The sequence below is a fragment of the Pseudorca crassidens genome, chromosome 9, assembly GCF_039906515.1.
Source record: "Pseudorca crassidens isolate mPseCra1 chromosome 9, mPseCra1.hap1, whole genome shotgun sequence".
Classification (NCBI taxonomy): Eukaryota; Metazoa; Chordata; class Mammalia; order Artiodactyla; family Delphinidae; genus Pseudorca; species Pseudorca crassidens.
The window spans coordinates 555,261-568,680 of NC_090304.1; the positions used below are offsets into that span (position 1 = coordinate 555,261).

At 56.3% G+C, this 13,420-nt stretch overlaps 1 protein-coding gene across 11 annotated transcripts in view; it reads left to right on the top strand.

Annotated features, from left to right (window-relative positions):
- The window catches only part of PTDSS2 (phosphatidylserine synthase 2), a 29,731-nt gene that overhangs the window by 4,121 nt on the left and 12,190 nt on the right, over positions 1 to 13,420 (top strand). For 7 of the 11 annotated variants that reach the window (XR_010945838.1, XR_010945839.1, XM_067747725.1 and 4 more), the window contains exons 2-3: positions 3,431 to 3,532; positions 10,759 to 10,841. The exons of 1 other annotated variant lie outside the window; for it this stretch is intronic. Coding sequence is in view for 5 of the 10 variants with exons in the window: in XM_067747725.1 (XP_067603826.1) it covers positions 3,431 to 3,532; positions 10,759 to 10,841 (185 nt within the window). In the remaining 5 variants the exon portion in view is untranslated. Of the gene's footprint in view, positions 1 to 186; positions 346 to 3,430; positions 3,533 to 10,758; positions 10,842 to 13,420 lie in introns of those variants that run through there. 3 more of the 11 variants (XM_067747731.1, XM_067747732.1, XM_067747733.1) reach the window with 3 other exon arrangements.

Genomic DNA, 13,420 nt, shown 5'->3' on the forward strand with positions numbered 1-13,420 from the left:
CTCACCAGGGTAGGCGTGACTCTGCCTCTTGGGGCAGGCAGTGGGCATTCTGGAGCTCGGGGGACTGGGCCTGCCTGCCGGCCTGCCTGCCAAGGGTGCTGTCCCGTGGCTCCGCCCACGGCCCGCCAGGCACGTCTACACAGGCCTGGAGCTGAACCCCGCCGGCCCTGAGCGGTTCTGCTCAGTCACGCTCGGCCGGCTTGGGCTCCACGTCCCGTCCAGCACGTCAGCTGTACCTTCTGGGCAGATCCAGACCAGCCACTCCCAGCATCTCCTGCCCGCCCTGGAGGGTCGCGAGGCAGCCCCGCCTGCTCTGGGCTCTGCAGCGGCTCTTGCCCCACCGACGTGAGTCCGGGCCTCCCAGGGCGGGACCCCCTCCTCCAGCCATGGTGGCCCCTCAGCCCTTTGCTCTCGCGTTGCTGGCCTGGACCTGCGTCCCCAGGTGTCCTGCGTGAGGCCCTCCCTAATTCTGCACCCCACCCCACCCCGCTTCGTTGACTCCATACCCAGCCCTCTGTGTGTCTTGCTGTGTTGGAACGACAGCTCAGGGAGACAGGATTGGGGTTTGTTGGCACCTGGTAGCTGCTCTGCGCCGCTTAGTGTCTGTGTCACTTAGGCCCACTGGCCCTGGGTCTCATCACCTCACGGCGAGGGTTTATGAGGTGATACAGGTGTGCTAGAGGCATCCTGAGCAGGGCTCAGACCCCAGACCCTCACCACTGAGCTGCGTGACCCTGACATTGCCGTTTATAGCTCTGACCAGCCTCAGGGGCCAAGGTGACAGAGAGGCCCGTGACTTACCGTTGTCACCCTCATAATCCAGATGCCCTCGGTCCCTGGTGGGTTCTCAGTGACTCTTGTTCTCCCTGCTAAAATCTGATGTCCCCTCTGGGGTGGGAAGGGTGGGCCATGTCCTAGACCCAGGAGAGGCAGCTGAGTCCCTCTGTGTGTAGGTGTTGGCTAATGTCCAGCAGAGGATCAGTTTCTAGGTCACCACATCCAGAGAACCTTAGGAGTCAAGGTCTAAGGTAGGACCTTATACTGCAGTCTGTGTGCTGTAATTATTCCACAGATCTCTCGGGCACTGAAATGTTTACTATACAGAGTTCAGCTGAAAGGCTGAGATTTTCCTGAAGTTCCCTCATGGCCTAGGACTCAAATGTGAATATGTTAACATTGAATTTTATGAAAATAGTTAAAATAGTAGTTTTTTTCACTTCTAATAGTTTTAAATGCCAGTATTGTGAAATATGGCAAAAGAATGTGCTCTCTGCTTTCTTTACTTGCAGCTAACTTATCTGAACATGACTGTTTTTGTTTTCACAAAGAAAATAAAATTTAAGTGAAGGGCGTAACACCTGAATAGATGGAGAGATACTCATTGTCTTGTGGATGGGGAACTCTCATCTAGTTGTGACTCATCGGTTCTTCCAGGGCTAATTTATAAATTCAGTTCAGGGCTTCCCTGGTGGTGCAGTGGTTGAGAGTCCGCCTGCCGATGCAGGGGACGCGGGTTCGTGCCCCGGTCTGGGAGGATCCCATGTGCCGCGGAGAGGCTGGGCCCGTGAGCCATGGCCGCTGAGCCTGCGTGTCCGGAGCCTGTGCTCCGCAGCGGGAGAGGCCACAACAGTTAGAGGCCCGCGTACCGCAAAAAAAAAAAAAAAATTCAGTGCAGTTCCAATTAGAATCCTACTAGAATTATTTGTGGCAGCTGTCAGACTGATGTCACAGTTAAGATGGGAGAGTAAATATGCAAGAATAATCGGGATGGAGAAGAGGGCTGGTCTGCCGGACGTCGGGATGGGCTCTAGCTATGGTCCAGGTCTCTAGTGCCAGTCTAATCTCATGCAGCCCCACTCTTGCTTTTTAGAAAATTACTTGAATCAAGGTACGATTGCTTTCCATGACACACACCCACTTGAGGGTCCATATCCACACTCCAGCGCCTTACACATGGTGCCCACCACCGGGGTAGGGATGCAGGACATTCCACCATCTTGGAAGCTGCTGCCCTAGCACCTCCCCCGCCAATCTGCCATCCATGCTCTATCGCCACCTCTTGTGAGTCTTGTCGGTGGAAACAGACAGCAGGTTGCTTTCATGCCTGGCTGTCAGCATGGGGTTAACGTCCACGTACAAGTCTTTGAATGGACACATGCTTTCGTTTTTCACAAGTAAACACTTGCAAGGAACGGCTGGCTTGGGTGATAGACTCTGTTTAACTTTGTGAGAAACTGGGAAGCTTTTTCAAGCGGCTGCGCCCTTTTGCAGCCCCACCTGGAACGTGTGTGTTGGTGGCGCCGCGTCCTCGCGAGGACCCTTCCTCGAAGGCACTCGTGCCGTCCGTGATCCCGTCCCGGGGCAGGCGCTGCTGACGGCCATGCTGCGTGTCTGCTCCCGCGACGACCAGGGATGCTGCACATCTTTTCGTGTGGTATTGGCCATTTGTTGATCTTTTTCTTTGACGTGTGTGTTCAGTCTTTCGTTCCTGTTTCGGGAGATCGTCTTTATCGTTGAGCTGTAAGAGCTCTCTGTGTGTTCTGGGTACAAAGGCCTTTGTCGGGTGTACGTGTCATCAGTGTTTTCTCCTGGCTGGTAGCTGGCTTTTTCGTTTCTTCACTGCGTGTTTCACGGAGTTTTCACAGGAGGCCAGTACTGGGCTCGATGCTTTTCGTGTGTTTGTTCACTCGTCTTCAGGGTGCCCTTCAAGGCTGGAGGTGCCCTCGTTTAGAAACGCAGGGCTGCATCGTCTCTCCACGGACGCAGAAGCTGGGCCTCTTGCCCCTCTGCAGGCAGTTGTTCAGCGCAGAGGGGCCCGGGCGGGTATGTGACTGGGCGGCGTGCGGTCTGGTGCTGGACTTGTCGTGGGCCCTGGTTCCAGGAGAGGCCTCCCGCTGCCTGCCGAGCGCCGCCCCTTTCCCACATCGGGGCTCTGGAGGCCCAGCCAGGGTGGGCAGGCGGAAGCGGGGAGCCCATGTCTCAACCCCACCGGGCAGCCATCTCTCTGCCCGGTCTTCTGGGCCGGCGGCCGTGGCCGGCCCGCGCCCTTCTTGCTCCGGCCCTGGGGCCTCTCTCTGCCGCCAGTGCTCCGCTGTCATCCCGGCGAATCTCTCAGCCGTGGTCACTTCATGAGTCACGAGGTTGGTCTCGGGGCGATCTTGCTCGGTGCCCGGAGCCCACTTACGGCCGCCTGGTCCCTCTGAAGCAGAGCCACCTGCCCGGGACGCCTCGAGCCAACGCGCCGTCCACTCTCCCCGCCCGAACGGGCCGCCGCGCCGGCACAGCACCGTCTGGGAGTCACGCAGCCGTAGCTGGCGCTCGGGGGATTTTGAGCTGGAGGTCGAGGGCCGAGCTCGCTCCTCTGGCGGCCCGTGGCGCCGCGGTCCCACGCGTGCTTTCCGTGCACCGACGCGGGCTGTTTGCGTTGCAGGCGGGCCCACACCCTGAGCGTGCTCTTCATCCTCACCTGCGTGCTGGGCTACGTGACACTGCTGGAGGAGACACCGCGGGACACGGCCTACAACACCAAGAGGTACCGGCCCGGCCCAGCCTCGCTCCACGCGGCTGGCGGGGTCTCTGAGTGCTGTGTGCACTTTCAGCCCCTCTTCTGCGCGTCCCCATCCCTGGGATCGACAGCACGGCTCCCGTGGGACCCCCTGCTCATGCTGCATTTGCGCGCGAGAAACCAGAAGGTGCTGTGGCGGCTCCAGGGAGGGGTCTGAAGGGGTTCAGGTCAGTTCCGATGGGGCGGCTTCCCCACACATCCCACCCTCAGTACCCCAGGCCCCACCTGAGTGTGCCGCAGGTCAGCTCAGTTCTGACACCATCCCAGGCAGTGCCAGGCCCCACGGTCCCGGGCTCGGTCCGGCCAGACTTCATCCCCTCCCCACTTAGACCCCAGTCGCAAGAGCGGTCGTCACTTGACGGGCTGTAAACCATAGGTTCCCACCGCCTCCTCCTTGGGTGCAATTAATTTGCTAGGGCGGCTCAAAGAACTCAGAGAAGCATTTTACTTATTTATTATCAAAGGTTTTTTCATAGAAAGATGGAGGAACAGCTAGATGGGAGAGATGCGTAGGGCAAGGTGTGGGGATGGGACGCAGAGCGTCCACGCGGTCACCAGCCTGGGGGCTCTGAACCCCCGTGCTGCTGGGGTTTAGGGAGGCCCTCCTCACATGGCGTGATTGATTAAATCACTGGCCACTGGCGATTGACTTAATCTTCACCCCTTCCCAGGGGTCTGGGGGTAGGACGGAGAGTTCCAGACCAGCCCTCCAGTCGTCTGCTTGGCCCCCTGGCAACCAGCTCCCATCCGGAGGTGGGGTCCAAAAGTCACCTCGTTAACATAACAGAAGACACCTTTGTAGCCCTCAGCACTTGGGCAGTACCAGGGGTTTTAGGAGCTCTGGCCTGAAACAGATGAAGACCAAATACGCATCTCTTGCTCTAAATCACAATCTCACAGTGACCGTGAATTTGAGTGGCTGGGCTTTCTGTGAGGCCAGGGGTGGTGCCCACCAGCAAGCACCATTCTTCTACACTCTGTTGACTAGAAGACTTTTTGAAACTTTTAAACTGGCTTTAGGAGTCTGGTGGTCCATCTCCTCCAGGGCAGGAAGTGGGTAGACTGTCTTTCCAGCATTATCTCCAGAAATAGACCAGCTGGTAGGTTTGTGTCCTTTGCCTGAATCCCATGGATTCTGGAGGCAGTCTCAGAAGTGCGTGGGGAAGACTAGCTGGTTTCAGAACTCGTTTCTGTGCACTTTCTACGCTGGACGGACTCACCTCTCCCTCTCTGGTGCCATGAAGCCCCTGTTGCTGTTCTGATCCTGGGGCCCAGGCTCCACCTGCTGTGGTGGGACAGCTAGAGGAGGCCAGGCAGGGACAGAGGTGGAGGGCGGCATCCGGAGCCCAGAGGTGGCAGGAGACCATTGGTCAGCTTTGGGTGGTGGGCTGGGCTCGTACACCTTCACCCTTGGGGTCCAACCCTCCGCCTGGACTGTGGTGTAGACGCCTGGGTCCAGGACACCAGGAGGTGTGTGTTACCCTCCCCTGTAAGGCGCAGGCCTGGCAGCAGGGGTCGTGGAGCCCAGAGCAGAGGAGGGAGCTGGGCTGCTCTTTGGGCCCCTCTGGGTGGGTCTCTGAGGGGGACGCTGGGCCTGTGGACCTGGAGACGGAGCCCCACGTCTGCCTCAAGGAGGTTTCCAGCTGGAACCTGGCCTTTCCTGTGCATTTGTTTGCCAGCACGTGGTTATGGAGGGTTTGCAGCGTCTGCTGGGCACAGCCAGGCAGGGAGGATCAAAAAGGTAGAGCTTGGTCACACTGAAGAGGTGTCCTCACGTGGCTGTGAAGTTGGGCTAGAGATGAGCAGTTGGGACGTCACAGGGCAAGACCAGTCACAAGGACGAGCGGGCCCCCCCCCCCAGCAAGAGTGGGCCCAGCAGCGTGTCCCGGGATGCCTCCCGAGGCAGGGGCCCAGGCGAGTCACAAAGCCTTGCTGCCCTGGGCCCTGCCCTGCACCCAGGGGCCCAGGGACTCAGACCCCCAACGTCGAGGGGGCTTGTTGGCCTCGTCCGGGACAGCAGCTGTGGAGCCGGGTGGGTGCTTCCCCACCTCTTCTTCCTGCACTGGCCTTTCTCCTGAGCTGTTTCTGCCCGAGCAAGGTTGGCACAGTGAGCCCAGAAGGTGCCACCAAGGGGGCCACCTGAGTCCCCTCCCTGGGGTCCCCTGTGTGATTTCATTGAAGGCGGGGCCGGGGGAAGGCAGGGGCACAGAGGAGCTGCCGCCTGGCCCTGTACGGCTGCTGGCGGTGCCTGGAGCCTACTTCTAGGAGCCTGGAGCCCCGCCCTCACCTGTCTGAGGCTCTGCGGCTTCTTCCAGGGACAGTCACATACGCGTGTGGGTTCATTTCTGCTGAGTCCACTCTCACCCCCGTGGACCCCAGAGTGGCCCACAGCCTGCCCCCCGCGTCAGCACATCTGCCTGGGCTGTGATGAGGTCCCCCCGGTCTCGGGAGGCCGCTGGGCTGCTGATTTTTATTATGTCAGAGCTTTTGACGCTCTCAGGGGAAGGTTTTGTATATGTAAAATACTTCCCAAAGGTTACGGCTTTTTTTTTAATTTAATATTTACGTTGTTAAAAATCTAGGAAATTGGTTCGTTTCCCTTAAGCTTTCAATTTCACCTTGTGTGTCACTGTGGATCTAACAAGTTCTGTCACTTTAAGGGAGTAGATTTTTCTTCCTAGGCCAACTTTATTGTTGTGTCATTTAATATAACATGCACGTAATTAAAACGTATGGCTTATCTACGTGCCACAACTAGGTGGAGGTACGCGCTGAGTTTCCTCTGAGGGCCGCGGTTAGTCTGCCCTGCTGGCCACAGGCTACCACCGATCTGTCCCCACAGGCCCTTCTTGCCTGTTGTACAGTGTCATCCAGCATGCGCCCTTGTGTCTGGCCCCTCCCACTCGGCATGATGGTTTTGTGACACCCACGTTGCCGTGTCTTGTCAGCAGTCATCCTGGTCCATTGCCAAGGGGTGGTCCACCGTGTGGACACGCCACAGTTCCTTGATCCATTGTCTGTTGGTGACATTGGGATGTTTACATATATATACACATGTGCATGTGTAAATGTGTAAATAAATCAATACATGTACCATATAAAATATTTTGCATATTTGTAATGTGTAGAAATATAATGCATTCACAGTACTGAAGCACAGAGGCAGAGGCCTGACCGTAAAGCTGTGCAGTGGTGGTCAGGACAGTGGTGCTGGCAGAGGCTGGACAAGTAGAGAGCCCAGAAGTAGCCCCATGCAAAGAGGAGCAAAGGCAAGTCAGCGGAGAAAGGAGAATTTTCAACAAAATAATCTAGATACAGACCTTACACTTTTCACAATAATGAATTCGAAATGGATTATAGACCTAAATAGAAAATAGAAAACTATAAAACTTGAAGAAAACGTGGGAGAAAATCTGGTGACCTTGAGTTTGATGATGCCTTTTTTTTTTTTTGGCCTCGCTGTGACGCATGTGGGATCTTAGTTCCCTGACCAGGGATCAAACCCGCGCTCCCTGCAGTGGAAGTGTGGAGTCTTAACCAGTAGACCTAACCACTGGACCGCCAGGGAAGTCCCAGTGACTTTTTAGATAGAACACCAAAAGCATGATGCATAGAAGAAAAAACTGATAAGTCGGACTTGATTAAAATTAAAAACTTCTGCTCTGCAAAACATAACAAAGAAAAGACAAGCCACAGGCTGGTGGGAAATGTTTGCCAAATACGCGTCTGATGAAGTATTGTGTTCACTGTGCAGAGAGCTCTTGAAGCTCAGCGGGAGGAAAACCAGCAGCACAGTTCCAAGCCGGGCAGAAGGTCTGGACGGACACCAAAGAGGACACAAGTGCGTGAAAGGACGCGCTCAGCGCCATGCATCAGCTTGGAGACGCCACTACACACCTGCTCGAGTGGCCAGGATTGAAAACACGGCAACAGCGGGCGCTGGCGAGGACTGAGCAACAGGAACTCTCATCCATCACCGGCAGGAACATGAATGGGGCAGCCGCTTTGGAAGACGGTTGGAGACTCCCTCAGAGAACTAAACAGAATCCAGCAGCTGTGTGCCTTGGTATTTACCCAGAGGAGCTGAAAACTTAAGTCCACACGCAAACAGGGACGTTTGTAGCGGCTTTGTTCACAATCACCAAAACTCGGAAGCCACCGAAATGTCCTTAGTGGGTGAATGGGTAAACAAACTGGTACCTTCATGCAATGGAATATCATTAAGTAATAAACAGAAAAGAGCTATCAAGCCATGGAGACAGAGACGAAGCTTAAATGCATATTGTTGCGGGAAAGAAGCCAGCCTGAAAAGGCTACATACTGTATGAGTCCAACGCTGTGACATTCGGGAAAAGGCAAAAACTGTGTGATGGTAAGAAGATCGATCAGTGGTTTCCGGGGCAGGGGGAGAATGAATGGATGGAGTGTGAGATTTTTTTAGGCTCTTGAAACTGTTCTGTTGATATTGTAATGGTGAATGCAGGACGCTGTGTGTTTGTCAAAACCCATAGGACTGAACAACACAAAGAGTAAACCTAAGTATGCAAATTTTAAAAATCATTTAGGGGCTTCCCTGGTGGTGCAGTGGTTAAGAATCCTTCTGCCAATGCAGGGGACACGGGTTTGAGCCCTGGTCCGGGAAGATCCCACATGCCACGGAGCAACTAAGCCCGTGCGCCACAACTTCTGAGCCTGCGCTCTAGAGCCCGCGAGCCACAACTACTGAAGCCCGCGCGCCTAGAACTCGTGCCCTGCAGCAAGAGAAGCCACTGCAATGAGAAGCCCACGCACCACAATGAAGAGTAGCCCCCACTCGCCGCAACTAGAGAAAGCGTTCGTGCAGCAACGAAGACCCAACGCAGCCAAAAATAAATAAATTAAAAAAAAAAAAAAAAGTCGTTTAAGAGGTGGAGGACCCCAGGAAGGAATGCAGACTGTGACAGGAGAACCTACGAAAGGTGCTGACCTGAGTCACTTTGGAAACGAGTGGGGTCTGTAGGCCTGAAGGCAAGGGATGTGCACACAGCACTGGGCTCTCGTGGTGAAGTTGTTTCCCGTGGGGCATGAGTCAACAGCCGTGTCCCTGCTGTACACGTGCGCTGGGATTGAACAGGAAAGTACACGGATGGTGGGGGCCGGGATTCTCACCCGGGAGGAGTGGGAGGTTACAGGCGACCAAGGGGAGAATGATCTTGGATAACAGATGCTGGTTGGAGACGTCAGTGAGAACTCACGTTCGTTTAATGTAGAGACAGGTGGTTACACACAGGAATATTTGTAACATGTGTGTATGCAAGGTTGGCACACACGTATTTTGTTGCTCTGTCAGCCGAGAGGGCCCAGAGGCAAGGAGTACACGGGCCCCAGATCTTGGTTCCTAAGAGCATTCGTTCTCCAGCAAAGGAACCAGGCTCCCTGGACAAATGGCCGATTCCAGGGCTGCGACAGGGAACCCCCAAGATGGGCCTGGAGCGTCTTCTAGCACCAGAAAGGAGGGAGGTGCTCAGAAACAAGAATACAAACCTCCACAAAGATGGGGCATGTCAAAGCAGTACAGGAGCCGAATGAAAGCTCCTTGTGGCCAAAGCTGGAACAGTGTGAGCACCGATATCAATCAAGTATTGAATTATAACCCAGCGTGTAACGTAGGCACCCACAACTCTGGGCTGATGTAAGAAATGACCGAACACATTAGTGAATCGGGGAGCAGAGACAAACTTCCTGCACAGAAGGTTTCCCATCAGGTTGCGGAGCTGCTCCCTGCCAGCTGTGCGGGGGGGGGGGGGGGGGGGCTCCCTCGGGGGGCTCCCTCCCGAAGGCGAGGTGTGGAGGGGACCCGACAGACACACCTCTGCCTGGGGGTCAGGGTCGGCACCAACAATCAGAATCGTGTTGATGGTGTGTACCCTTGATATGATGTGAAGATGGTCCTTAACATCTGTGATCTCACTTCCAAAAATCCTACAGCCCTGATCTAACCATAAACAGCCCTGATCTAATAAAAAAGACAGCCTTCATTAAGGGGCATTCCACAAAATACCTGGCCGGTGTTCCTCAAAACTGTCCAGGTCATCAGAACAGGGCCAGTCTGAGAACCTGCCACAGGCCAGAGGAGCCTAAGGAGACTTGAGGACTGTCATGTGGAGCCCTGGATGGGGTCCTGGAATAGGAAAAGGACTTTAGGTAGAAAGTAAAGAAATCTGAAAGAAAAAACTGTGGACTTCAGTTACTGGATCAGTCTTGGTTCACTGACTGTGACAGCTGTCCCACGCTCACGGAGTGTGGGAAATTCTGTACTGTCTTTGTAACTTTTCTGTTCTAAAATTAAAAGATTATTTTAAAGTGTAATTTATTTGCTTTCCTCTAAAAGTCCTTCTGGGTGACAGATTTTCCCACATCATTCCCTTTGGGGCAGGAGGGTGTCTAGCGGCCCTTTCACCAGACCCTGGAAGGGTGACCGTTGCCCCCAGGGCAGCCTCACCTGCACCCCACCCCACCGCTGAGTGCCAGGGACAGGGCTTTGCATCCTCAGACCTGCTTCTGGGGACGGCGGCCTCAGGCGTCCCGTGAGAAGTGCGTCCGTGCACGGCAGCTTCATGTGCAGTCACCCAGGCCTGCGAACGCAAGACTGTGAACCCTTGTGGCGTGACAGTCCCCCATGGGCGGGGTGAGCTGGGCCCGCCTTGCTCCTCTGTCATGGGCAGGGGTGCCGTGTGTGTCTGCGTGGCTTTCACTCTGTTTCCTGGTGGGTTCCTGCTGGGACTGGATACACAGGACGAAAGAGCTACTAGCGGGGCCCCAGCCTTGTTGGAGTGGGAAACCATTTGATCCTAATAATACCTTTCCATCTTAGGGCTTTAGTGAGCTCTGAATCATCCTGTATGGAATTTTAGGGGCTTTTTGTTTGTGTGTTTTTAATGTGCCACACGTCTTAGTGACGTGGCTCTTGACGGTACACGTGACACAGCCCAGCGGCAGGGCCTTCTCCCCGGGTTGGTGCTGCCTCTGGGGCCAGGGCAGCAGTGCTGGGCCGCCAGCCTCTCTGCGGCCGAGCCTCTGCTCTGCCCTAACCGGGGGTCAGGGGCCGTCCCCGTGGTGGGCGCCCGGGGGTCCCTCCCGCCTCCCGCCGGGGAGGAGCCGACCCGGAGCTCGGCGCTTCCGCACGCTGAGGGCTCTTTGTTCTTTATTTGCAGAGGTATTGTGGCCAGTATTTTGGTTTTCTTATGTTTTGGAGTCACACAAGCTAAAGACGGGCCATTTTCCAGACCTCATCCAGGTAACTTGCCATTTCTTTCTCCGTGTGTGCCCGTGTGGCCGTGCTGTTCTGAGGGTCACTCTGTGTCTGTGCTGCTGCGTGTGAGTGTCCCGTCCCCCCTGGGGCCCCTCCCGGCTGGCCGGCTTCACCGCCACCTCGAAGCCCCTCCTCTTTGGGCGCTAGCCCCCGGGGACCCGCCCCCGCCCCCGCTCCTCCCCTGTCCCTGCCCTCTCTGTGCTAGTCAGAGGGGTCTCCCTGCAGGCGGAGGCGCCCGGGGCAGTCCAGTGCTCTTGGTGTGGCCTCGAGCTGGTGGTTGTGCCCCCCCGCTGTTGGGAGGCTCACAGGGCGCCATCCGCAGCCACCCCACCCACCCCGGAGTCGTGGGGCCTTCTGGCAACCCCTGGGACATCCCCTCACAGCTGGAGGGGCTCCAGCCTGTCCGGGCTCCAGCCTCCCCGAGGGGCCGGCTCTGGGGCAGGGGTGGTGAGTTTTCCTGAAGGGTCTCAATTTAGTAACGAGTTTCTATCTTATTAAGGGTGTGTATTTATCATAGAAAATTTGGAAAATACATAAAGTATTTTTAAATAAAGTATTTTTAAATATTTAAAATAAGGAAAATAACCACCGTTAAGATTTAATGAGTGTGTATGCGTGTATACGTACACAGGTGTAAAAACAAGAAGTTGGCATCATACTGTATGTGTGGTTTTGTATCATGCAGTATTCACCTCAGGCTTAACACATGCATACCCTTGTTAATTTTTCATTTGAGAACTGGACTTTTGATGGCTCCTTGTTTATCATCATTTGAATGTACTACCGTTGACTTAACCAGTCCTGTATGATCGTGTACTTGGGGGTTTCCAATTTCGTGGCAATACACCAGGCTGTAGTGAATTTCCACATGTACACTTTTGTGTACCTGATTATCCATGGGACCAAAGGTCCAGGGGGCGTAGCAGATGAAGGGCATGAGCATTTGGGGCTCCTGATGGGTGCTACCCAGTTGCCCCCTAGAAGGGGCGTATCTGTTCAGGGGCCAGCGAGCCAGGGGTTGTGAGCGAGGCCCCCGGGGGCTCTGCCCCCTCAATGCCTGGTGGGGACGTTGGTGCTGGGTGAAGCCTGTATGGTCCCTGCCCCCGGGGCAGCGTGAGCTTCCTGAGCCGAAGGGCACGGCCCCCACTGGGGGTTGGGGAGGGGCTGCAGGACCTTCTCCACCGTCTCCACTGGTGTGGGCCCGTCCACTCTTGCCTCAGAAGGGCGTGGACTCTTAACCAGAGCAACGGAAAAGTGAGCTGAAGTGTCAGAACCACCAGAGTCACAGTGAGAAACCAGGTGTGTTCAGTGCTCGTCCGACAGACTTGGAAGGGAGAACAGGAGCTGCCGGAAGCTCCCCAGAGGCTGTCGGTGGGTGGGGGCGCAGCGAAGTTCTCGTGGGCACCCGGCCCTGGACGAGCCGCGAGCAGGACAGACAGGGCCCTGCCCGCGTCATCCCGGGGCTTCAGCTTCAGGAAAGCTCCACGTGCGGCTCTGAGCGGTGTGAGTGTCAGGCCGGCTGCCCCTCTGGAGCAGGCAGTGCCGCAGTTTCCGAGCTGATGTTCTGAGCATGGCTCTGCCTTTCCTGAGTTTGGTTGCTGTGCGCACACCCTGTTTCTCTGCCAGTCTCGGCTTAGTTCACGGGGGGACCTGCCCCAGAGCACCGTCCAGGTGGCTTGTTCACCTGGTAGTTGGCAGGAGGTCCTCAGCCTCTCAAATCAGGTTACGTGTGCACACTGGCAGGAACGGACTCCACAAAGGAGGCGCCCTGGGGTCTCTGCGTGCCTCCCGCCCTCCTCTGGGCCCGGCTCAGGTAGCCACAGGGGGAGCAGACAGCCGACCTGTGTGGGGCGTTGCTTTATTTGCAAACGAGTTGGCTGCAGCTCCAGCTGGGGCTGCCACTAAAGAGGCCCCCTTGCCCTCGTGAGCGGCTCCCTGCAGAAGCTGGAGTAGACGAGGACGTTGCAGGTGCTGCTGAGGTGGCCGGAGCTGCTGCTCGGGAAGAAGATACGAGTGCGGGTCTGGGAGCAGGGCAGCCCGTGCTCAGGAGCCTCCGGGGTGGCTGGCGGAGAGCCGTAGCTGCAGCAGGGTGTGGGGACCCTGGCCGTGGGGAGGGGCGAGGACCCGCTGGCCACTTGGGGGCGGCAGGCCTGGGTCCTGGTGGGCTCTGCGGGGTTCTAGTGGTGGGGAGTCTGAGCAGAGTGGGGGTGGCTGGGGCAGGGACAGCGCAGCCTTCATGGGAGGAGGCGGCCGTCCCCGCAGCTGGGCAGCCACACTCGGCCGCCCCAAGTCCCTGCTCCACAGCCCTTGACCTGCTGCTGCAGCCTTGAACCAGGGAGAATTTTCCAGGTTTTTCCTGTCTTCAAGGGCACGAAGAATAAGCCTGTCACCTCGGCTGTTTACGTCCGTTGTCTCGGAACACGTTAGCCCACCTTCCCAAGAACTCAGCCACGTTTGTATTTCCTGCCTGTGCGAGGCTGGATTCTCGTCAGTCTCCGGGGCGGTTTTTCCCCCGGCAAGCGGGTTAGGCCCAAGGCCTGAGGGTGCCGGGCTGGCCCCGGAGC